Here is a 26053-nt window from a genome sequence, read left to right on the forward strand (position 1 = left end):
TCATTATTAAGGTGTTGTCCTTCCAAAGCAACCACTGTGTGCACTGAAGTCTTGCTTCCCAGGAAGGGGCTGGACATCATCTGCTAATGGGAAGTGAAGAATAAATCTTCTTTGTTGTTTTTGGTTTTTTTTTTTTCCTTAGTTCTGCATGCACCCTTTCCTTTTCTTTATTAAACTGGCCTTTGTCTCAACCCACAAGTTTTTTCATCTTATTTTCTCTCCCCATCCCACTGAGGAGGGAGAATGATAGAGCAGCTTGGTGGGCACCTGGCAACCAGCCAAAGTCAACCCACCACAGATGTCTATGTTTTGACTGTGTATATGTACATGTATTTTACATCATCAAGTGAATTTTTACCTCTTAAAACAGACAAGAACAGACAAGAGCGCTCAAACTCACATCATTCATGTTTAAATTTTAGTTAATTACTGAAACTCCACACATGACCTTGTTTCATTAATATTTCTGTGCATTGTTATCGAAAGCAGAAAAAATAAGAATGGTCATGGACAGAAAAAAAATTATAACAAGAACCTTTTAGAAAGAAAGTGTGTAGAAAGTGGAATTTCTTAAAGAAAATGAGCCTGCTCCAGTTCAGCTGGCAAAGTTAAGCAGTTTAGATGGCTGAGTCCAAGGTCAGCACCTTTGCTGATAAGAGCTGTTGTGAAGAATGCAAGAAGCAAGGACTTCTTCCTTCTGTTACCTGACTTGCTGGGTGATCACTGACCATGCTGATCCTGACCACTGTCTCTGGACCTGGTCCTTACCCTGACTTACCTCTCAGCACCCTGGCTCCTTGTTAGTGGGGCCACTGCTCCCACCCACCTTACTGTTGCATTTGGCTCCCAACTCACCTTCCCCTGTGGAGCACCTGGCCTTTGCTGCTCCCTGATAGGGCCCTCAAATCTGCTGGACCTATGCAGGCTTAAGAAAACAGTGGAAATGTACCCCAAATGCTTCCATGGATTTGTACCCAGAGCCATAATCTCTCCACAGCTCAGTTCTCCTCCTTTCTGAGCAGGTGTTTGTCTGCCAGGATTGAATCCACAAATGAAAGCACAGGGTGAACAGTGGAGAACTTCAGAGCATATATGTGTATGAGAGGCAGGGGGATCGCTACAATAATCCACTCAGCAGCAGCACATGGCTGCCCTCCACTCCTGTCAACTCCTTGTACCACTGTCATCAGTTGGGTTGTTCACCTGGCTGCTTCCTATTCTGGATGCAACAGACTCTGCTGTTTTGTCTGGACAGAAAATATGTGAGCATCTGAGCAGACTACCTTTATGCCACACTAAGATGAAGTATTATTTCTTTGCACTTCAAAAGAGGCCCAGACTTGAGGGGGTTGATATCCTCCAGACATGCTCATAAGACAATGGGGGTCCAGCACCCCAAAACCCTTCACAACCTCCAGGTGGTCTCCATCAAGAGTCAGTGAGAACCTTCAAGTATGTATCCCAGCTGGACAGAAGTTTTAGGAAGGTGAAGCTAGGTTAAGGGGTCAGCAGTTCAGTACTTGTGGCACTTTTTGTCCAAGCGTGCCACTTACTCCTCACCTGTGGTGAGGAAAGGAAGGTCTGAGAGGCAGGAGAGTGTTCCCTAGCTGCTCAGATGCAGCATGTAGCAGCTACACCTGGGACTGATTTGCCTACTCATAAGCATCAGGGCTATTGGAGACAACATGGGCTGTTCTACCAGTTCTTGAAGGTAGACATGGGCCACATCTACCACCACACGTGAATGTCTGTTCACCCACTTTCTCAAGAACTTGATCTCCATGGGTGTAATGAGGCTGGACTCACTGTGGCAGAATTTGAACAAAGGCAACTGGAATTGTCTGTGGTGATCGAGGTTGTCACACTGTCAGCATGGCCCTTGGAGTGGTCTTGTCTGAGAATCACACCAATTCTAAGAAGTAGATTGCAGGAAGCTGCCCAGGCTTGGTGGCCAAGTGAGAGTTCAGTGAGGGACAGCCAGGGGGGTGTGCTCTGGGAGCAACATATCTGAAGTCAAATGCAATTTGGCCCCTTGAGTGCCTAGAGACCACCAGTGAGGTGGGTTGTCCCAACCAGGGGCTGGCTGCCAGGGAGGCATGAACATGGGGGGCTTATGCAAGGAAGGTGGAGATGGAGCATCCCAATGCAGCAGATGAGGAAACGCCCATGCCAAAAGTAGGTATACAAGTTTGAGCTTGTCTGCCAACTCTCCCCATTCCTCAGTGGCCAGTAAGTCAGTATTGCTTCTTTGCAATCTACCACCCAATTAACAGCCTGGCACTAATCAGCATATGGACCTGAGCCCAGCCTCCAAATCTGCAGTCAGTGCTGCAGGCCTGGCAGGGGGACAGGATCCTGGAGGGACGAGTGCCACCTCCTCAGGCACACAGAAGACACTACCCGGGTTGCAGGGGGCCCTTGGCAGGTGCTGCCCATTGCACCAGATGTGGGGACCGAGCAGAAGGGCTGGGCGGTGGGGGGAGATTTGGCAGACTCCCTTTGGCCAGGAGCAGTCCTGCCGAGGGATTTGCAGTCCCTTGCTGGGCTGTGCCCGGAGCATCCCGCGGCGGCGAGGGACGCTGCTGCCCGCCCAGGCCGCCTCCCCGTTCGGGCGCTGGCGGGGCAGGGTGCGCAGACGCTCCCGTGGCTGCAGCAGCTCATGCGGTCCTGCAGCGCGGTTTGCAGCCGCTGCCGCCCACTCGCCACTTTCGCTTCCGAGGCGGGGAGGGGGAGTCCAGAGACCCCGGTCAGATGCCCTCCGCCGGGGGTGTCCCCCCTCCCTGTCCCACACCCTCCCAGATACCAGGATCCAGGATCCCCGCTGCCCCCACAGCCCCCCGGGGGCTGGGGAGGAGCTTTGCAGCGACGTGTCCCCTCCCCCTGGCCCTGCCTCTCCGTCCGTCTGTCCGTCCGCCTGCCCCTCCGCCTCCCTCTCCCGCAGCCATCCCTCTGCTCACGTAGCCTTGCGTCTTCCTGTCTGCCGGAACATCTCTTGCTCTGTCCCTCCACCCCTCCTCCTCCAGTTCCCGTATCTCATCCGTCTGCCCCTTTCTCTCTCTCCCAATTCCTCTTCCATCTCTCCATCAGTCCACCTGATTGCCAGTCTGTCCCTGCTGACTCTGGCCTTGATTCTGGTGAGTGTCTGCTTGTTTGTGCTCCACTTTGTTCTTCCCTCCTTATTCTCTGTCCACTGTCCTTGTTCACTGGGGAGAGCTGGCCCCTATTCAATCCATCCTTCTGTCCATCCCTCACCCCTACTCCCCCGAGGACTTACACCCTATTTGCTCTGTCTGTCCAGCCTGTCGGCATGATGGTGGGGTGGGGATTTTCCTGGTGCTCCCCACCTTGTCACCCCAGAACAGGAACTGGGGAAATTGAGGTAAATGGGCCTGAACCAGACAGATTTATGCAGATAGGTTTGGGGTGGAGGGCAGTCCCTTTCACCTGGCACTTGGCTGGAAGACAGCCAGATATCACCTGAACTGCACCCTCCCCCCCAGTGCCTCTCTGGGATTTGCTCTGCATTCATGGAATACCTGTCCCTGCCGTCATTTCTCTCTCCATCGTGTTCCCCCTTATTACCCGATGTCTCTCTGTTTGTCCTCCTATAGATCCATCTGTCCCAAAATGGACCTCATCTCCCAATCTGTCCATGCAGCATGGATCGATAGCCATGTATTGTTCATCCCAACACAGTCTCATCCAGCCAGCCAGCCAGCCAACCATCCATCCATCCATCCCATCCATCCATCCATCCATCCACTCTTGCTTTCACAGCTTCGTCTCTCCATCTCCTCTTGTTATCCCTCAGTTCTCTTCAAGATTCTCCCATGGTGGGGGTGGGTGCAGACCTCCTTAATGCAGAGATACTCCTGGTGACATCCCAGTGCTCATGAACAGGGATTTCTGAATCCCTGGGTTTGCTCTGGCTGTACATGGAGGGTTGGGGCTTCCAGCTATGCGTGTAGGACTGGGGAAATGGCAAGGAATCTTCACCAAATAGGGGCTGCCTGGTGGTTTCTGTGGATCTCTCCTCTTACAGGAGACACTTCTTGTCTGCAGGTCTCCAGAAATGTGGCGTCAGAGCTTTGGACTTCTAGGAAAATCCTACACCCAAGACAGTGAGCTGGGGATCAGACAGCTGAGGGATGTTTGGGGTATGGGGAATGCTCCCAAAGGGGGACAAAGAAAGGAGGAGGGTAGGCAGCTGTAGGGGGAAATATCTGCACTGGATCTTCCCGGAGTGAAACAAGGACAGGAATGGTCAAGAGCTCTACAGGAAATGGGTGGGGAACAGAGGTATGGGGGGAAAGGGAATCTGGGGGGTGGGGGTCAAACACTGTTCTGTGGCAGGCTCACACTAGACCCTCAGTAATGTTGGTCACCTAGTCTTGGTTTCCAGGGTGAGAACAGCCACAAACTGGAAGCAGCCCCAACCACTTCCTTGTGTCATTCATGTGTGCTGATGGACAGGTTGCATCTCTCCCAACAGCAACAGGATCCTTTTTGCTGGGGAAGTGGCTCCGCATACCCCTGCACACAATGCCTCTGTGTAGTGCTGTGGTGGATGTTGCTGTCCAGGATTATGTAGCTGACGTGGCCTCCGAACTCATCTACCAGAACAAGAGTCAGATCTCCACGGAAATCCTCTTCGTCTTCCCCCTGAGCCCCCACATCACCATCTACTCCTTCCAGGCCCGCAGCGAGGATGCCAAGGTCCAGGCCACGCTGCGGGATGAGGTACCAGCATCCAGGGACGAATGGGTGAAGCACCTCAGAGGCATGGGATGAGCAGCCCATGTCCTGCCTGGTGATCAGCTTTCTGTCCCTCCCCTTCCCACCCAGGCCCAGCAGCTGCACAGGGATACAGGGGGCTGGGAGAATCTGGAATACCTTCAGGATCAGTCTGAGTATGCAGGCGAGGTGTTTGCCTGCTTCCTGGGCACCCTGTCCCCTGGCAGGGAGGTGGCTGTGACCTTGCGCTATGTCCAAGAGCTGCCACGGGAGCCAGATGGAGCAGCCCATTTCGTGCTGCCACCCACACTGCATCCCTACACAAAACTCTACGGTGAGTGACCCCATGAAGAACTGGCCTCCCAGTCACACACCCCACAGAAGGGCCACAGACTCCCCGCGTACTTTATGAACAGACCCGATGCAACTTCCCTTTGCACCCACAGGGGAACCCACATTTTTCCCCCATACAGCCCCTGGACAGATCCACGTATTCTTCCCTGTGCCCCATGAGGGGATCCACACCTCCCGCACACATTTCCCACTAATAGACTCATGGACCCCTCCATATGTCTCATTGACAACCCCAATTCTCTCCCTATGTCCTATATATGGATGCCGAATCCTGCCCCCCCGCACCCCCTACTCCTGCAGGGACAGTCTTTGCCCTCCCCAGTGCCATGTTTCTCCTTGCAGCCTCGAATTGTGTCACTAGCAAGCTGCCCTACAGACTGCTGCTCACCGCCAGCCTGCAGTCACCCCGTGGAGTGGCCAATGTCCAGGCCAACTTCACTCTCACCCCTTTGATCTACACTGCCCAGGACCGCAGCACTGCACAGGTATGCCCTCCTGAGCATCAGGATCCCGGGGGGAGCTGGGGACATGTGTCATCACTGGGAAAAGAGGGACAGACTAGGGTCAGTGCCTGTGCTCCTGGCCAAATGTTTGGTCTGGTGCCCTCCTCCTGTGTGTGACCAGGCACCCCTTCTCCAGGTCTCACTGGTTGGCAGCCCCCCAAAGCATCATGATTTGGAGCTGCTGGTGTATTTTGGAGACCCCACTGCAGTCAGTGCTGTGGTGGAGAAGGGAGACCCTGGGGCCCCTCCAGGTGAGTGCAGCTGGGGAGGGAAGATGGACGCACGTCTGGGTTGCAGGAGGCATGGGGGCCTCTGGGGAGGACTGGAGAATTCTGGGGGGGGTGAGATATCACTGGACACTGGGATGGGAATGGGAGGCATTCAGATGGGATAGTTTGGGTCCTGGGGCGCCAGGGTGGGGTGTTGGGGACACTGGTGAGGTATAGATATAAGCAGCATGCATCCAGGAAGTTCTGTGTTAGGGCTCACTGGGTAGCTCTACTGGCGGCACTGGTTTGGAATACATGGGGCACTGGGCTGTGCAATGGGTGGACAGTACAGCAGGGTATTGAGGTGCCACGGTGGGGTGTTATGGGCTCTGGGATGGTGGAAGCTGAAAACACAATGAGAATCAGAACCAGGAGGAGGAGAGGGGTCCCTATCTGGCCTTCATCCCACCCCATACCTCCTCTAGGCTCCCTGCTTGGTGACCCCATGGTGCTGGTGACACTGGCACCCAGCATCCCTGAGGCAGTGCCTGGGCAGCGCCAGTCCGGAGAGTTCATCTTCCTCCTGGACACCACCTTTCTTGAGCATGGACAGGTACCCCCGCAGAGCAGGGACCAGGATGGGGTGGAGGAGCAGGTTGAGGGGGGAATGGGCCAGGGCAGGCATTTACAGAGGGACAGAGATGTGAGAGAGGACTGTTGGGGCCTGAAATGGTCCTGAAATCTCTCAGGAGGGGGACTGCCCAGGGAATTCCGGGCACTAGCTCGGGTCATCCAGGGGAATCCAGAGGCTTTAGGAGGACCAGACTATGGGCAAAGGCATCTGTACCCCCCACTGGTGCCTCCCAAGACCTGCCTGCTGTGTCTTTCCACAGGACTCCCTGCTCTTCCTTCTCAAAAGCCTGCCCCTAGGCTGCTACTTCAACATCTACTGCTATGGAGAAACCTCTGTGGGCATCTACCCGTGAGCAAATATGGGGCAGGCTGGGTGCTATGGGGCTGGATTAGGTGCTGGTGGGTAGGGCTGGATACTGTGGGGCGTGACCGGGTGCTGCACAGCTGGAATGGGTACTATGGGGCAGGGTTAGATGCTGGAGGGCAGGTGTGCATGCTCTGAAATCGGCTGGTTGTTACAGGGCAAGATTGGGTGCTGGAGGGCACGACTGGTCACTGTAGGGCAAGGCTGGGTTCTGGGGATGGGATCATTGTGGCATTATGGGACAGCACCTCCTGGGGTTCTGTTGAGCAGAGTCTTGTAGGAACTCTGAAGCCAGGTCTCTTCAAGAACTACTATGGGGCAGGGACTTGCAGAGGACCCTAGGGCATAGCTGTGGGGAGTGCTATGGGGCAGGATCTCGGGGAGCACTAGGGCCAGCATAGAGCAATGTGCTCTCCAAACATGCTGTGCTCCCTGCAGGCAAAGTGTTGAATACACTCAGGACAACCTGACCGAGGCCATGCGGCGCATCTCCTCCACCGGCTCCAGTCTGGGTGACACCAATCTGCTGGGAACCCTCCGCTCAGTCTACAATACCCCCCGCCCCCACGGGCATACGCGCCAGGTCTGGGTGCAGGGGCATGGAGGGTGGAGGGAGAGGTGTCCCAGGAAGAGAGAGAGGACATGGGAGTGTGGGTGGAAGGTGCCACCCAAAGTATGCGGTGGTCACAAGGGAACAGAAAGGATACTGTGGGGAGTGGGGGAATGGAGAAGTGGGTCTACATCTTCGGGAGTTTCTGTTCCTGAGTGAATATCTCTCCCTGGGGTAGTCTCTCTGCAGGGGGCCTCTCTCCTGGGCCCCCCTCTCTATTCCCCATTTTGGGGTCTCTGTGCAGGGCCCCACCACTCATGTCCCCTGTCTCCCAGCTCTTCATCTTCATGGCTGAGCTACCCCCTGACGAGGAAGCCATCGCAGCTGAGGTCTGCCGTCACCGCAACAGTCACCGGTAATGGTCACCCTTTGATTGTCCAGTCATTTCCATCCCTGATGAGGGCCCCTGTTCAGCAGTGCCTGTCCTAATCCTTGGGCCCCTCCAGTGACCCAAAGACCCTTCCCATCCTGCACAGCTCTCCTGTGCCAAGTCCCCATGTGGGAGTCTTTGCTTACTACTCCCACAGACAAGGCACCCTTCACAGAGTGAGGCACAGGGCTTGTACACCCTGATGTACCCCCAAGCTCTTCCCCAACCCCATGAGACTGTCCCCAGCTCTGCCCCAAGTCCCAGCTTTCCTCTGCCAGCTCCCTATCTAACCGCAGCTCCAACCCCAGTCCCTTACTCCTTGCTCTTCCTCCTGCCCCCTTGTTCTGCATCCCAGATTTCTTCCCCCAGCTTTAACTCCAGCTTGTGTTCTCCAGCTCCAACCCGGCATCCTCGCACGCACCTCTGGCTCTCATTTCTGACACCTTTCCCTGCTTCCCTCATAGGTGTTTCTCCTTCTGCTTCTCTAAGGACAGCGCTGCCCTGGCTACAGCCCTGGCCAGGGAAACAGGAGGTGAAGCTACCTACATCTCCTCTGACAACAGTATGACAGTTGTGGTAAGAACCCAGGAGCCCTGGCAGGTCCCATGCTATTCCACAGACACACTGACTTCCAAGTACCCCAGCACCTGGACTGCTCACACACAGTAGTCGAGACCCAGCTGCCCCAGGAACCCAGGCACGCAGGCTTCCCCTGACTCTACCACACCACGCCATCCCCCTGAGAACCCAGGTGCCCGGGCTTCTGCCCCGCTGTAACCCACAGACCTGATTGTGCCCAGGGAACCCAGATGGTGCAGGCTACCCCACACGTTCCACTGTCCCCCAGGGAACCCCGACACCGGGGGCCATGGGCTGAACCCCGGTGGAGCTGCGAACTGTGGTGTCCTGCCCTCTGTCCCCAGGTGCTGCAGTGCCTGAAGCAGGCCCTCAAGCCAGTGGCTGAAGGAGTCTCTCTGAGCTGGGCCCTGCCCCATGGCCTGGAGGTTGAGGTGCTGGGGGGCACCCCTCAGTTCATCTTTCAGGGTCAACACAGCCTCCTCTATGCCCAGATCCACGGACAGGCACAGGTGAGAGCTGGGACTACAGTCACCCCCAGTTACCTCCCAATAGCCTCCCAGTAACCACCAGTAATCCTTCAGTAACTTCCCAATGTCCCCCAGTAACCATCTTGTGTCCCCAGTAACCTCTAGTAGCTTCCCATGTGTTCCCAGGATGCGACAGTGGCCAAGGGGGTCATGACCTTGCAGTACAGCCTGGACGGCCAGGATGTCACTCACACCATTGAATTCCCACTGTGCCCACAGGGAGATGGCCGGTGAGAGCCTGTCCTAAGGGAAGACGCATGCATCCCCCTCATCTCTAACATGGACTCCTGCTGAGAGAGGGCCCAGACAGCTTATGCATTCTCACCTTCCACGCACAATCCAAAACCGGCAGAGAACCCAAGCGTCCAAGCATGCCCCCCTTCCCTGCTTTGACCTCACAGGGATAGGGCCCAGGAACCTGGGCATCACTTCCCTCCAGACAGATGAGGACCCAGGTGTCCAGGTTTTCCCTCTGTCCATCCTCAGCCCTGAAGGGAGAGAGCCCAGGTGTCCTCTCTCTCTGTTGACCTTTCCCCAGCACGGAGACCACCCAGGTGGTCAGGCCTCTCCCCGCTCTGTCCCCAGGCTGGCTGGGCATCGTCTGGCCGCGAGATGCTTGCTGAAGTGGTTGTTGCCAGAGGCTGCGAGTGGGTCAGGGGATGAACCAAGGCATCGTGCAGTTGAGATCAGCCTCACTTCAGGGATCATCTGCCCCTTTACCAGCTATGTGGGGGTTCGCACATCACAGAGGGTCACCTGGTACCGAGGTAAGGAAAGACACATGTGGGAAAGAGCTGGTGAGGCAGCTCCATGGGATGTTCTCATTCCACTGGAGCTGGAACCCCAGTCACAGGGCACCCCCAGTCTCACGGGGCAGGCCCCATCACCACCAGGTGCTTCTTTACCATGGGCTTAATTCGGCCCCTTTCCCTGTTTGCCCTCGAAGGGCCCCTAGTACTGTTGCCACCCCGCCAGTCACTCATGCCCTGCCAGATCGTTGAGCTTCGTGGCTCCGGGAAAGTCTCTTCCTGCTATCCCATGAGCACCTGGGTCCCACCTGGCTGGCTGACAGCAGTGCGTGCATCATGGCTTGCCCTCCGTCAACTCACCCGTGCCATTGCTGCCTTGCCCCAGCGGGGCACTTGCCCAAAAGGTATGAGATAATCTAATGTCTTACAGGAGGGTTATGCTGCCGTGTCTTGCCCATGGTGTGGAAATCAATGAATTTTGCCTTTAACCCTTCTCTTAGTTATCCTTAAACCTGAAATTCCTTCAGCCAATATGAGACCCAGCTCAGGGACACCCAGGGAGGGGACAGGGACGGTGCTGGATTATAAATACACATTTGGATAATGTGTTGGAGGGCTATCAAGAGGGGTCTTAGGACATGGCTGGGCAGGGATACCAGGAGAAGAGCCAATGGTCAAAGTTGGGGGTGAGTTAGGGGTGTCCAGAAAGGGCTGCGGATGAGGCTGCTTTGGGGACATGCAGCAAGGAGCTTTGACTGCAGGCGGCTACCCGAAGAAGAGCAGAGATCATGTTCTGAGGCATTGCACAGGGGAGTAGAGAGGGGCCAGCTTCCTGTGATTCTCCCAACCCTCCTGTTCACATCTTCTCCCACAGTATGTAAACCACCACCGCCACCTATTTCTTCTCTCAACCATGTGGATCCCATGGAATTTGTTTTGTGCTCTCCAGTTTTGGGGCTTCGGTTTACCAAAGCCATTGCTGAGTGCCAGGAGCTGGTGGCACTGCAGAATGTAGATGGCTCCTGGGCTCTCAGCTCAGGACTGGCCTCTGTGCTGGAAGTCGATGAGGCTGAAATCAAGGGAAAGATGCCTGGTGAGGTAAGTGGAGAACCTCTTATGGTGGCAGCGTGTCATCCTGGGGCAATGGGAACCCCTTGGCTGGTGGCAACGCTGGCATCCCAAGGGCAGCCAGAGAGGAATGAAGGGATCAGAAACCAGAAGCCACAAAGGAAAGGGGTGGGAAGCAGTGAGGGGGCAAGGAGGATGCTCAGCACTGCTTGCTGCTCTGAGTCATTGTTCTCCTACAGGTCATGGAGCCAAGCATCTGGGCCACAGTGCTGGCCGTGACCTGGCTGCACAGACATGGCAAGTGTTACCAAGACCTCTGTGAGCTGCTGGAGGCCAAGGCTGTGACCTGGCTGTGCAGTCGAGCTGGTGAGTCTTGAGGGTCCTTTTCCTGCTGAACCCCACAGCACAGCCTCCTCCCTTCTCTCTCCAGCGGGACCTGCCTCACCCCTTCACAGGTCCACAAATTCCTGGGGCAGATGAAGGAGTCCTGTATCCCCTTTGTCCTTTCCATCTATGGACTCTGCCTCCTGCCTGACTCCCCTAGTGCCCCTGTCTCTCCCTGATTGCAGCATCCCAGCTGGACAAGTGCCTGGAGGCAGCCAACACCCTCCTTGGGAGCAGTGTCAAGCCGAGTGTCTTCAGGCTCTGAGCTCAACACATGCCTTGTGCTACAGACCGGCGGCACCTGCAGAGCTAAAAAAGGCCAGAAAGTACAGCCTAACTTCACCTACTGTGCTGGGATACCACTGTTGCTACCAGCTGGGGTCTTACATTACAGATGAATTCTCTTATGTCTTATAGTAGCTGGGCTGAACCTGTATCATGCTGAACTCCTCAAGAGAAAACCTCTAGTTCAGAGCCTCCAGTGTGCTTGGTTTGGGTGGAGGTGGGAGGGGGAAGGAAGCATCACATTCCCCAGTGATTGCTCTTCCCAAATTCGGCTTTGGCAAAATGTCTACTGGCCTCCACAAAGATGGCACTTAGGGACATGGTTTAGTGGTGGATTTGGTAGTGTTAGGTTAACAGTTGGACTCGATGATCTTAAGGGTCTTTTCCAACCTAAGTGATTCTGTCATTCTATGGTTTCTGTCTTGATAAGAGAGTGCTGTGCACACTAGAGAAGATGAATGTTTAGAGATGTCAGCAGCAGGCACAATAGCAGTGGCTCCCAATGAAGGACTCCTACTGCACCCCACTTGCTGACCTCTTTGTTTTACCCCAGAAGTCCAGGTTGTGTCGGGAACTCCCATATCTGCATTGCCATGTAAACCAATCATTCTGGAAGTAAAACTCTCATCTACAGATGACAGTAAAACTCTCATCTACAGACCCAGACCATCATAATGTCCAAGAGAACTTGTGGGGAGAGATTGATTTGAAAACTGTCAGCATGTTGAAGGTGGAACTGAAGGAGCTTTTGATTAGCAAACCAGTCATGCAATGTACTCCCTCCTGCCCCAGGGCCTTGAATTCATGGCTCTCATTCCATGTTGGTGAAGTCTCTGATTCATTTTCCAATAAACAGTGTATCTTCTGTAAGCCAAAAGGTGTGACATAGCCTTTATTTCGGTTGGGCCTATGATCCTTCCTTCCAGGCGCCATCTATGAGTCACCAGGAGGGGCATGAAAGGATGTCAATACCCAGAGAGCTGTGTATTGTAATACACTAAATAAGGTGCTGCCATTGCTCTTGGAAGAGCACAGACCTCTTCTAGGTTAGCAAGACAAGAGCTGAGGACTTGCCAGGCTTTTTCTAAACAACTTTTAGCTTGAATTTATTTCAACTTGATCTTAGTGCTAGCAGCCATAGTGACACTTTGCCCAGCAGATAGATGACTGATGTCTAACTTATCCCAGCTGTAACAGAAAAGTTGTCAGGTGACTAATGCCCAACTTGGGTTTAGTTTTAACTTTTTAACTCCATTAGAGCATGCAACTCTGAAAATAAATGCTGTTCTCCCTTTAAGCTTCACCTCTGCTGTCTGGAGCAGACAGAACAAATGTCTGTGTCCACTGGCAAGCCCCTGCCTGGAGGTCAGTGGGGAGACAGAGGAGTCACCTTCCCCGGAGATGCGAATGGGATGGGGAATGTGCCCTCCCACACTCCTTGGGGTGCAGAAGGAGGAGAGAAGGGCATTGGGGATCTCACATTTTGGAGAAGTGAATCATGACTGTGAGGAAATACTGGTAGTTCAGCTTACTTCAGCCACCAACAAATGCATTGATGATCCAGGGAGAGGTTTTGGCTTCTTCCCTCCAAGAGACTCCCAAGGGTGACTCATCTGATCAAACTTAGTTGGTCTCCATGGCCTGGAGGGAATATCAGACCCTGCTGCTTTCTCCCCATTGACCATTGGCAGAGGCTGAAAAGGCAACCTCAGTCACCCATGGCTGCCTAATTCTGAAGGAGTCAATCCCGTTGGACTCTTCTGCAGGATGTGAGCTGAATCCCCTTTCTGGAGCCTCAGTGGGCTCTGTTGCATCACTTTGGAAAAGCCTATGCTTGTTGCCCTACCTCAGTTTCTCTTTTTCTCAGAGCAGGCTGAAATGCTTCAGAGGTCTGGGGAGGGACAGCCATTACCTGAGGTCTTGAAACAGGTTGCGCCAGCTCAGAGCTCTCGTCCTCTGCAGGGATACACTTATGCAGTGCTCCCTCCCTGAAATCCCAAGGGAGACACCCTCCAGGACACTGATTATCTCCATAACACCAGGAAATGGCATTCGGGTGCTTTGGGCCCAGAGCTCCATCTATGGAAGGAAGAGTGAAAGACCTGAGCTTCCTGTTGGCCTTCCTGTGAGATAAGGGTTTTCAGAGAGAATAGGGAGGGAAGTAATATGGGGCAGAATAGGTGACACACAGACCTGAGTCTTCGTTCCCAGGCACCATCACAGGAAAGGTCCTCTCACTCTTCATTCACAGCATTCAGTGGGGGAACCTCTCCTAATTGCACTTGTCATCAGCATCTCCAGACACAATTCATCCCAGCCTGGGAGAAAGGTGTATTACAGTTTGTGTGCATCACCTTTTTGAGCAGCCTACCCATCCCAGGATTTCTATCCACCTAGTGATTTCTACCACCTAGGTGCTTTCCTTCAGCATCTCCATCTCCCTGTAAAGGCTCAGAAGTCACGGGGAGGAAATCAGCAGGAATATCATTGTGCTTATCTACAATGTTGGGAAGACCCTAGGATGGAGTCAGGGCAGAGGGTTCTGTTCCTCAAGCATGGACTTCTCCTGAGCACACACCCAGGCTCCTAATGGGTATTTACCACAAGCATGCACTAGATGATGCTCCTTCTCCTTTTTTAGATTTCAGTAAAGCTTTCGATACTGTCTCTCACAGTATCCTTCTGGACAAAATGTCCAGCATACAGTTCGACAAAAACATAGTGCGATGGGTGAGCAGCTGGCTCATGGGTTGGGCCCAAAGAGTTGTGGTAAACGGGGTTACATCAAGCTGGTGGCCAGTCACTTGTGGGGTTCCCCAGGGCTCCATTTTAGGGCCAGTTCTTTTTAATGTTTTCATAAACGACAGGATGTAGGACTAGAAGGTGTTGTGAGCAAGTTTGCAGATGACACCAAATTGGTAGGAGCTGTTGATTCCGTCGAGGGTGGAGAGGCCTTGCAGAGAGATCTGGACAGACTGGAGAACTGGGCAATCGCCAACCGCATGAAGTTTAACAAGGGCAAGTGCCGGATTCTGCACCTGGGAAGGGGCAGCCCTGTGCAATGAGACTGGGCATACATACATACAGACTGGGCAATGAGACGCTGGAGACCAGTCGTGCTGAAAGGGACTTGGGGGTCTTGGTCGACAGCAAGTTGAACATGAGTCAACAGTGTGCCCAGGCTGCCAGGAAGTCCAACCGTACCCTGGGGTGCATCAAGCACAGCATTGCTAGCTGGTCAAGGGAAGTGATTGTCCCACTCTACACTGTGCTGGTGTGGCCTCACTTCGAGTACTGCGTGCAGTTTTGGGTGCCACAGTACAAAAAGGACCTAAAACTGTTGGAGAGTGTCCAAAGGAGGGCAACAAAGATAGTGAAGGCTCTAGAGGGGAAGACGTATGAGGAGAGGCTGAAGTCCCTTGGTTTGTTCAGCCTAGAGAAGGGGAGACTGAGGGGAGACCTCATTGCGGCCTACAGCTTCCTCACAAGGGGGAGCGAAGGGGCAGGCGCTGATCTGCTCCCTCTGGTGACCAGTGATAGAACTTGAGGGAATGGCATGAAGCTGCAGTGGGGAGGTTTAGGTAGGATATCAGGGGAAGGTTCTTCACCGAGAGGGTGGTCGGGCACTGGAATAGGCTCCCCAGGGAAGCGGTCACAGCACCAAGCTTGACAGAGTTCAAGAAGCGTCTGGATAACGCTCTCAGTCATATGCTCTGATTTGGCTGGTCCTGTGTGGGGCCAGGAGTTGGACTCTATGATCTTTATGGGTCCCTTACAACTCAGGATATTCTATGATTCTATGAGTCCCCACTTCACCCTCTGTTCACTCAGTCTTTTACTGGTAACACTGAGCACAGAGCTCCAAAACCAGAGCTGAAAGCTCAGAGGTACTCAATACCTGCAGTGCCATTTCTTCTACAGAAAGGAGAAAGGGCGTCTGATCTGATATGGCATCAGTTGTGTGTTTTCCTTGGTTATTAGGGAGAAAAGTGTAAAGCAGTATTAGCCAGTGAGGAAAGTGTGACTATGAGAAGTAGTATGTGTAGAGATCTGTAATACCTTACACAGACTGTGGCATGTGCTTATGACAATCACAGCAATAGCAGATGCATTTGTGTCAGTTATGTTTGTTTAAATTTGCCAGTGTGTGACTACAATACAGCTGTGATATCATTAACTCTGTCAATTGGCAGTGGATTCCTATCAAAAACTTAGCTGCACAGCCATGGTCGCTATTAGCAGTGCAGTGTTATAGTCATGCAGGCACTTTCAGGTGCCTTAGGACAAGCACTCTCAGATCCCTGAGAACTACTAACCTGCTGAGGTTCATGAGAGCTGCGTGCTGGCCCTTAAAGTCCACACTCAGGGCACAGGGGTTTCAAGATCATCCCAGCCAACATGTTGCAGGATATATTCCTTCTGTTTTTGTGTTTTCATTATTCAGAGAACCAATGGTGGCTACTGAAGGTAATCCAGGTCCTAAAGAGACCAAGACACATGAGTATTATACTCAGAGTTTTTAAGGACAAGAAAAAGAAAATATTTCAGAAAAAAATCTGTTGTGCAGAAATTTAGAGTGTGTAATTAGATTACATTATAGAAATAAGGGTGAATGGAGACACAGTGTATTGACCATAATGTATTAGTAAGATATTCCTATCCTAAAGCAGAAACAGGAAGGGACTTGACTGATTTTTAAAATGTACTTAGCAAGGGAAGATCATGATTTCTACTCCCAAGTCAACTTAATGCTTATTTTGATAAGTACAAATGAAAGGACAGCCCCAACTTTTGTACTCTTTTTTTTTCAGTAGTAAAACTAAATGCATGAGCAATTAAATAGGTCTAAGATGTTACTCTTATGCTCCTTCTTTCATTTAGAACTGCTTGACAACCTGTGAGGATGAAAAAGACCAAGGTAACAAAAAATGACTGATATAAAGTTTAATAAAGCAGAGATTTGAAATATTTTCTGCATAGTCTATTTTTTAGCATGAAATAATTCCTTGGAAAGAGAGTGAATTCTTACATAAAGCTACTGCCAGGACAGACTTATGAAGGCTTTGTATAAACAAAAGGTGATGTACGTTTGATCTCTGTTTAAGCAATAACATGTTTGGATAACTATTCCCATCTAGCTATCCTATCTTCTGCTATGGATAACAGATGGAGAAACGTCTATGGTAAGGGGTAGTTCATGTATGTCCAGATAGGTTTAATCACTTTTTGGCAGTATTCTGGGCTTCAGAGTAGGAGCCTAGATTAATTTTGACTAGACAACCATTTTTTAGATGACTTAATTTAGGGTAATGGCTCCTACCTTTAGAAATTAAATTGGTAGAGGGAACATTACTATTATATATCTTTGTCAAACATCATTTCTTCAATCTTCCATACAGCCTTCTAGTGTAAAAGACATCACTTTCAACTGAAAAAGTAACTGAGAAATTAAACTGTAAAACTATTATAAGGATCTCAAACCTCCTGGTTTCTTTAAAGTAAATGCTATAATAAATTTAAAAATGTCTCCTACATGACATATATCTATATATGTAGGTGTGTATAAATGTATGCACATACACATGTATATCTATGTATTTCCTCTTTTCTGTTTGGTAACTGGCACCAAATCCACTCATGCCAGTCCCCCCATTAGCTGGCACTTAGTCTGTGCAGCACAATAGAGTGACACTACGCAGAGAGAGTTAAGAAGGGATTTAATAAGACAGGACAGACTGTGGTGATCAGGTGCAGGGCTCAAACAAGCACTGACCCGCCCTGATTTACACCCCTAACTGTCCACCCCAGTTTGTTCCTCCCCAGTCCTCTTCCTTCAAATGTTCCTTTGTAAGTTCACCCCTCAAACTTCCCAGATCCTCAGTTCTTCTTGTCCCCTTTCTCATCAACTACAAAGTTACGGGGGGGGGGGGGGGGGGGGGGGAGGGGGGGGAAGAGGAGAGAGCTCTCCAAAGCCTGTCTGGAGTTTCTTAATGGCCCAACAATCAGTGATTGAAGACTTGTGGTCTTTGCCATTGTCTCCATTAAGCCTTGTCTACCAGGTTTGTGTCCCTCTGTGTTCTTGTTTATTGTTTCCCTCTTTACTTATTAGCATCTTTGCACTGAAAAGGTCCATGATCAGTTAACCCTAATGAGGCAGACCCTGTCATCTTCCACATACCTTTATAGTCAGCACCTCCAGACACCCACATACTTCTTCCTTAGCACCTGCCATCTTTTGGCAACATCTTCACATCTATCATCTCCCCAGAGATGCTGTGTAACTTCAGACTGAAGTGACTGTTTATCCCACCTTTCAGGTGGCCCTCTCAACAGGCCAGGCACTCAGATGGATCCTCTCAATCAGACCTGGGACAGACAATTCTTTCTGGCAGCCTTTCCAGCTGAAAGATGCAAATCTTCACTCTGATGATGATGGTGATTTATCTGCTCACTCTCCTGGAGAACATGGTCATAATTTCCACCATTGAGTCTGACCACCAGTTCCACACTTTAAAGTACTTCTTCCTCAGTCATATGCCCTTCTTAGATATTCAGTTCACCTTGGTGATATTCCCCAAGATCTTCATCAGCCTTATCTTGGAAATAAAGGCTTTTATAGTGGCTACCTGTGAATCCCAACTTCTTCTCCATCTTCCTGGATATCCTTCAGTTGCCTTCATCCAACCTGAATTGATGTTAGTGTTTACTTGCAACCTATTGCACTATATTGTAACTTTGAATCAGAGATCAGCTTGTATATGCATCAGTTGCCGTGGGTTGGAACAAAGTATATGTGCATAAACATCAAAGAATTACATGTGTGTACAAACAGGTTGAAGATTGTGCTTGATCCATGTGACAAAACTACACAAAAGAGCAGCTGTGTTCAATAAAACAGGACTTTCCTTCTGAACCTATTACTTTATACAGGGATGGCCTGATTTACATCCTCCCTTACCTACTATTGTAATACTATCCTGCCTGGCCACCCTACTTGCACATTTTACAACAACCACAAAACCTCCATACCTCCCTCAGTGAGACTGAGTCCCTGCTAAAGCAGTAAAAATGGAATGACTGGTGAGATTTTAAATCTACATTATAACGTCTCCATTAAGCAAGTCTAGTCTTAGTGAAAATCCCTTTTATTGCCTTCACTAATGCTGTCAGCTAAGATCCTCCAAAGATCATCTTTGATTTGACCTGATCCTGCAGGTTCAGGAGCACATATCCTGATATACTTTACAGAGTATATACTCTGGGAGTATCCAGACATACTTTACAGAGCTCTGAAAATACTCTATTTAAAGTAGTAATTAGTCAAATGAAATCCCATTGCAGGCATTGTGCTGAAGTCTAGAACACAGACACACTTTGTAAATCACCTACTATTTCTAGTTTCTCTATAGACAATAAATAAATAAAGAAATAATCGGATGAGTAAATACATAAATAAATATTTCCGACCACACACAAGCTTCAATTAGTAAGAGTTAAAGGGGAAAAGGGAATGTCTGTTTTTGTGGTTGTCTTAACCGTACTGATGTGAAGGTGTGAACTGCTCACTATAGAGAGTAACAAAAGCATTTTAATGCTTAGTTTGCACACATAAGACATGCTCTTAGACTGATTTGCACTTTATGATCTAAAAGTGTGTCCATGGAGACGCTAGCTAATGACTGAACTCATGTTTTCAAGTGTTTGCTAAAATCCTGGCCTGCATCTGTCACCAAAATAGCTTCAAGTTATTTTTTTTTTCATTCTTCTTTCACTAGACACACTAAATCCTTCACTTCCATACAAGAAAAATAGTTTTGAAGAATAACTGCGGAAACTTTTCAGGCTTTACTAGTTCCAGACCATTCAATTAACACACTTTCCTAACTTTTCCTTACCCTGGAAGCTCTAAAGAGAAATGATGATCCCACTGTTATGAAAAATTTTGTAGTTTTCATAATTAGCATCAGGGAAGAAACAGGTGATATGTTGAAATGATCTACTTTTATTTTGCTTTTGGACTTACATGATTATGACAGGCAAAAAATGACAAATATATATTTTTACGTAGCCATTTTGAGAAGCCATAAAAGGGAGCTCTCTTTTGGGCAAAGGCCAAAGGGTTATTTTCCTGAGTAAAAATAAGTAAATAACAAAATACCCAATTTTATTATAAAATAACATTTTATTTTTATTCTTAAAATAAAATAGTCTTTTAAATTCAGACTCAAGAATGAAGGCACTATAAACAATACTTGCGACCACAGAGGTCAAGCAAAGCAGCGAGTCTAGGAAAGAAAATTCATCTGTAAAGAGCTGGTTGTAAGAAAGTCAGCACAACCTTCATGCCCAGAATCTTCAAAACCAAAGGTATGGCCTCAGCTGCAGGTGACAATGGTAAAGAACAAACAGGAACTTGAAAAGCATGAGGTTTTCTTCTTCTGAACTCTGGTTTCAGATTTTAACAGTGCCCACCCTGAAAATCTTCCTGCTTCATAATTGCAAGGTGTTCCAAAACAAGTTTGGAGTTTTTAATTTTCTTATATGTTTAAAGTTCAAGGGTTTTCCCAATGGATTCAGTTGAATATATCTCCACCCAAGGCCCCCGAAAGTAGCATCTCAACCCCTAGACTCTCCATGCTCTTCCAGAAGGTGCATCTCAATATGCACTGACAGATTTTTAGAAGCTCTTCATTAATTAGTATTCAAAGCTGCCCACAGAAGGCAAAACTATAACACAACACAACCATTACAAGGCAAGGGTTCAGGCAGTAAGCAAATATATATGCCTTAAACTATCCCACCACCCATCAGGGTCCCTGACAAAACAACAATGGTTCTGTTTCTCCTAAACTGAAAGAAAAATTCTGCTACACAGAATAGAATAAACACAGAAACAGAAATAAACAGACCTTGTAAACTAAAGTTTGCAAATTCACAGCACTGAACACTCTCTAGATCAAATAAAAACTTCCTTCTTCTGTAACCTCACCCAGTGCACATTCCTGTGGCAAGTTCAATTTGCTGCAGTCCATCTTCATACACCAGTATGGTCTTTCTCCTCTTATCACTCCTAAATCACTCTTGTATTTCCAGTATGGTGTATATTGGATGCCTGGTTCTCATTTCAGAACCAGCTGCTACATTGCTAAAGTGTATTGGAGACTCGTCTTCCACCAGTTTTTGTCATGTAGAGACAGCAGTGCAGAGATAATAACAATGTTTCTGACATTCACTGCACAAATGCATACTTGGAATATTTATATGTCTTCAGCCTTTAAGGTGGTTCCCTGCAAATTTTCTTTACCTTTCACTTTTCATCAGACTCAGAATTGTTCTGTAAGAACTGCACATGGAGAAATATTTTTGCAAGGCTTTTTGAACTTGCCTGTTCCTCAGACTGAAGATGAATGGGTTGAGCAGAGGAGATACCACTGTATTGAGAATACCTACCCCCTTGCTGATGTCAAGCCCACCCATGTGTATAGGTTTAACATACATGAAAATGCAACTCCCATAAGAGATGAAGACAACAATAAGGTGAGATGCACAAGTAGAAAAGGCTTTCTGCCTCCCTGAAGTAGATGAAATGTGCAATATAGCGAAAATTATATTGGCGTAAGATAGGACTATGATAATGAGAGTGCCCAGAAGAGAAAAAACAGCTATTGAGAAGTTAACAAGATCCAGAACAGGTGTTTCTGTGCAGGAAAGTTTTACCAAAGGTGCACCGTCACAGAAGAAATGGTTAATGTTTTGGTTATAAAAGGGTAACTCAAAGACAACAACTGATTGGCCAATTAGAAGTGCAAAACTCAGCCCCCATGAACCAAGCACTAATAAGCTACAAAGCCTATTGCTTATTATGGTAGAGTAACACAAGGGGTGGCAGATGGCTACATACCTGTCAAATGACATTGCTGCCAAGAGAAGAAACTCTGTCATGCCAAAGATGAAATATAAAAAAAATTGAACAAAGCAACCAATCACAGAAATTGTCTTTTCTCCTGATGCTAGGTTGAACAAGACCTTAGGAATGACAGAGGAAGTTAAACCAATTTCCAAGAGTGACAAGTTCCAAATAAAGTAATATATGGGCACATGGAGCCCATGGTCCACGATGCTGATGGTGACAATCACTAAGTTTCCAATTATAATTGAGACATAGATCACGAGGAGAACCACAAAGATAAAGATCTGCAACTTCCTGCCAGCTGTGAAACCCACAAGGATGAAATTCCTAACCATGGTTTGGTTTTCCATTGCAACATTTACTTATGTGGATTGTGCTGTGAATAACTGGGGGAAGAAAGGAGAGGGAGGATTCAATGCTATGTTTTAAATTTAAATGTATATGAAACATGAATCAGCAGAGAATTGAAAGGGAAATTAATCTCTAACGTGAAGGCATGCTATCAATAATCTACTCAATACTTTTGTTTTCTTTTCCACCAGTACTAGCTTTTCTGTTTATTCCTGATTTCAAAAGATGGAAAATTATACAGCTGCTGTAGTTCATAATAGCACTCTACAGCCAAATCCAATCTTCAAAAAGAAAGCTAAGAGGACTAAAATAAGATTTAGAAAGAAAAACATGTAACTGAAGTCAGTTTCTACTAATCTATTGCAATTTCTTTCCAATCTAAGAAAACAACAACAAAGTTTAAGGGACAAGAAGACATCCTATTTTTGTTGAGGCTTCTAAACTTTGTGATGTATTTGAAATGAGAGGTGTTGCAAGAACATAAATCCACTTTCCTGGGAGCTTGTTTTCAAAAATTTTCACATGAACAGTAAGTTTGTTACCTTTGCAATAAGATGAAAGTCAGGGTTTAAGGCTAAGATGTTTCATACTCCTGCTGTTCTAATGCACTAGCTAAGGCTGAGGTCTGTCTCTCCTCTCCAGGCATATTCTCCAACATCAAATGATGAAGGCTTTTAAGTAACTGACAAAGAATAAGGGGGAGGGAAAATATCTACCCTGGGACAGCACAGAGTCTTGTAAATGTAAACACCACCACTGGATGTGGAGGGTGTCCCTGCCCACGGCAGGGGGGTTGGAACTAGATGATCTTTAAGGTCCCTTCCAACCCAAACCATTCTGTGATTCTACGATTCTATGGATTAGTACGTTAAATTCTCTAATTACTGTTCTTTCTAGACTGTGATCACTGTCCATGTATTCATGCATTAAGATGAACAGTAGGTCTTTCTAAAAGCATGGTTTCATTCTCTGATGAATGGGAACATATAAAAAGCTGGTTCCCATTCTTCAGAAATTGATACATGTGGGACCTCGGTACTCAGTGCTAGTTCACAGGCATTAGCTACCTAAATTCTGACTAGTTTTACTAACACCAAACTGAACTTCTTGATAGCAGCTAAATAAATTTGTTATATGGAATGTTTTACTATTATTAATATTGCAATAGAGCTCCTCAATAATTATTTCAAAGATAAATACTTTGTTTTGAGTTAAAGATGATAAAGAAAGAAAATGGAAAAAAAAAATTGTGTTATGGGAAAAGGAGGGAGGAGAAGTCTTCTTGCAACAAACTTTACTGACAATGATGCCTCACTTTATTACTTTTACTGAGTGAACAATAAACAATGTGGAGTTTGCTCCCCCGATTGATCTTTTGTCAAATTCAGTCATGCTGTAAAATGTAAATGATATCTTTTCAGGCAACCATAGCTCTTTCAAATATCAAAGAACTATTTCCTCCTCTGTCCTGTTGTCTGTAAAATTTCTTTACAATCTTCACCATCTGTATTTTGTTCTTCTCCCTGTTAAACCCGTTCCACTGAACATCATAAAAGACAATGCCAGACAAGGTAATAATCCTAATGTTGCCCATTAAGTCTTTTCAGTGAAATCAGTTGCCTGATTTGTCAGAAACTTTGGTTTCTTCACTGCAAATCACAGGTGCAGATTATGTCAGTGACGCAATCTGTTATTACCATCTAATAAGGAGATAAGCACTTCTAGGAGACCAGAAACCTGTTTGCATGTAACAGCTCACAAGTAATGGAGCAGCTGCAGGTGGCAACTCAGTCCGGATAGTTTAGACACCTGCATTAGGAAGTTGCACCATTCTCACGAGGTGCTGATTGATTGTAAAAGAAGCTTACATCTAATTTACGGATTTCTGCAAACAAGCCAAATCTCTTTCCTGGATTACACAGACAGTTCTGTGGAGCCTGATCAGGCACAAGTGAGACAATGCAACTCATTCTTCAGTGCAGCTGACATACACATAACTCAAGGCCTCTGGGCTCATTTCTTCCTTTGGATACCAGTGAACAGCAACATTGGAGTGGCTGGAGGTGGCATGCCTCACCTACTTCCCTTGGTGCACAACGACAAGGGAGCTGTGGCATTAGACCCATATGTACTTCTGTCATGAGGCCTCCTCTAAAAGAATGGCTAGGCACTAGTTCCCCAGAAGTTCCAGGTGAGATGGTGGCTACATGATGCTAATTCAAATAAGTTGCACACTGATCTAGTTAGTACCTTGAGCCCAGGTCTGTAACATCAAAGCCACATTTTTTTTCATATGGAATGAGGGCAAAATAGAACTTTTGTGCAAATCTTTTTAGGCTGGAAACAAAAACTTCTTCGTAAAAGAATTAAAAAAGGAGTTAGAACCCTGTGGTCCAGATCTACAAAGCACGTTAGAAATGTGCAGCCCTCTGATTCCAAATGCCTTTGTTAATCTGGATCACTAAACTGTTGGCATATTGAGAACAAACAACTCTTTGTACTTCTCTATTCAAGGAAAAAGTTTGTCTGTTGCCATATACTTAGACTGTGAATGTTTTGTGGCAATCAATTAATAATGGATTTGTTCTATATATATGCAGTGCCAAGCCCAATGAAATCCTAACTCCAAAGTTACTACTGATTATTAGTAGTACACTAGTATAGTATACTCTTATTGTAAGGGATTGACAGTTTACCATGAATCATTTACTTCTAAGAAAGCAAACTCCCCCATTTACAAGTGGGCGAGTTTTGCATCCAATTGCAGTTATGCTGGAGTATGTATCCAACTGATTTAAACTTTTATTTGCCTAAATCTCTAGCTAGTTATAGATAAATAGTAACAGTAATGATGATCAGGTAGACTTTTTCCCTGTCTTACAAGAAACAAACCAAAGCAAATATTACTGTTCCTTAAATACATTTGAAGGTTTAAGAATTTCTCTTACTTTGGAATAACACTAGGACCTCAAAAAATAATAAAACAGAGCTACAAGGCCCACCTTCAGAGAGCTAGATGCCCACTGTTTACTGATACATGATAAAGAGGAGCAAATCCTTTCCTGCCTAGTTGAAAACAATGTCTTACAGCTGATTGCCATTCCATTTAAATAAACATTTGGACTTTTCTATTGTTCTCAAACTTTCCTGCAAGAACTTTCCTACTTTGTGTAAATTGGTAAACATTCAGAGAGATGGGAGGAGGGGGGAGACCAGTATAATCTAGTGTAAATTTTCCTGAGCTGCAAAAGAGCAAGGTTCATGCTATCCTTCATCTCATATGAATGCCACAATGATTGCTCCATTATTCATTCTGTGGTATTTGATATGACTACAATTCTTTGTGGGCAGGCCCTTCATTGTCCCGAAAGCGCGATGCTCCTTCTGCATGACTGTAGTGGGTCGACCCTGGCTGGGGGCCAGGTGCCCACCAGAGCCGCTCTATCACTCCCCTCCTTCTCTAGACAGGGGAGAAAAGGTATAACTAAAAAAAACTTATGGGTCGAGATAAGGACAGGGAGAGGTCATTCTCTATCATCACGAGCAAAACAGACTGAACTTAGAGAGGGAATCCATCTTATTTATTACTAAGCAAAACAGAGTAGAGGAATGAGAAATAAAACCAAATCTTAAAACACCTGCCCACACCCCTCCCATCCTCCCAGGCTCAACCTCACTCCCGGCTTCAACCTCCGCCCCGCCCCCCAGCGGCACAGGGGGACAGGGAGTGGGGGTTACGGTCAGTTCATCACACAGTGTTTCTGCCGCCTCTTCATCCTCAGGAGGAGGACTCCTCTCATCGTTCCCCTGCTCCAGCGTGGGGTCCCTCTCACAGGAGACAGTCCTTCACGACCTTCTCCAACGTGAGTCTCCTCCACGGGGTGCAGACCTTCAGGAGCAAACTGCTCCAGCGTGGGTCCCCCACAGGGTCACAAGTCCTGCCAGCAAACCTGCTCTGGCATGGGCTCCTCTCTCCACGGATCCACAGGTCCTGCCAGGAGCTTGCTCCAGCGCGGGCTTCCCACGGGGTCACAGCCTCCTTCAGGTGTCTCCACCTGCTCCAGCGTGGGGTCCTCCACGGGCTGCAGGTGGAATCCCTACACCCCCTCATCCTCCCTCCATGGGCTGCAGGGGGACAGCCTGCTTCACCATGGTCTTCACCACGGGCTGCAGGGGGATCTCTGCTCTGGCGCCTGGAGCACCTCCTCCCCCTCCTTCTGCACTGACCTTGGTGTCTGCAGATGTTCTTACATCTTCTCACTCCTCTCTCTGGCTGCAAAAGCGCTCTCTTAACTGTTTTTTCTCTTTCTTAAATATGTTATCACAGAGGTGCTGAGTGGCTTGGCCTTGGCCAGCGGCGGGTCCGTCTTGGAGCCGGCTGGCATTGGCTCTATCAGACACAGGGGTAGCTTCTAGCAGCTTC

The 26053-nt window shown here is 48.3% G+C and overlaps 2 protein-coding genes across 6 annotated transcripts; one reads left to right on the forward strand and one right to left on the reverse strand.

Moving 5' to 3' along the window:
• The first annotated feature begins 2937 nt into the window (after positions 1–2937).
• On the forward strand, positions 2938–12246 carry LOC142598233 (von Willebrand factor A domain-containing protein 5A-like). Of its 5 annotated transcripts, none has more exons than XM_075775229.1 (18): positions 2938–3134; positions 4063–4121; positions 4493–4740; positions 4819–5068; positions 5431–5573; positions 5728–5842; positions 6286–6413; positions 6694–6782; positions 7236–7380; positions 7683–7762; positions 8242–8353; positions 8701–8865; positions 9010–9113; positions 9469–9650; positions 9830–10036; positions 10507–10730; positions 10940–11066; positions 11270–11998. In XM_075775229.1, exons 2-18 carry the CDS (start codon positions 4073–4075, stop codon positions 11347–11349), a joined length of 2448 nt encoding a protein of 815 aa, XP_075631344.1. In that variant the 5' UTR covers positions 2938–3134; positions 4063–4072; the 3' UTR covers positions 11350–11998. The 5 variants fall into 5 exon arrangements, with proteins under 5 accessions (XP_075631344.1, XP_075631346.1, XP_075631347.1 ...); XM_075775231.1 differs by having other exon boundaries at positions 4846–5068; XM_075775234.1 differs by lacking the exon at positions 2938–3134 and adding an exon at positions 3784–3839 and having other exon boundaries at positions 4846–5068.
• Positions 12247–18640: 6394 nt separating this feature from the next.
• On the reverse strand, positions 18641–25003 carry LOC104634211 (olfactory receptor 6E1). Its single transcript, XM_075775261.1, has 2 exons — positions 20114–25003; positions 18641–19131 (listed from the first exon to the last, which is right to left on the reverse strand). The coding sequence occupies exon 1, from the start codon at positions 21627–21629 to the stop codon at positions 20670–20672; it is 960 nt and encodes a 319-aa protein (XP_075631376.1). The 5' UTR covers positions 21630–25003; the 3' UTR covers positions 18641–19131; positions 20114–20669.
• Between the last annotated feature and the right edge of the window lie 1050 nt (positions 25004–26053).

This window comes from Balearica regulorum, chromosome 24 (assembly GCF_011004875.1).
Source record: "Balearica regulorum gibbericeps isolate bBalReg1 chromosome 24, bBalReg1.pri, whole genome shotgun sequence".
NCBI classification, from domain to species: Eukaryota; Metazoa; Chordata; class Aves; order Gruiformes; family Gruidae; genus Balearica; species Balearica regulorum.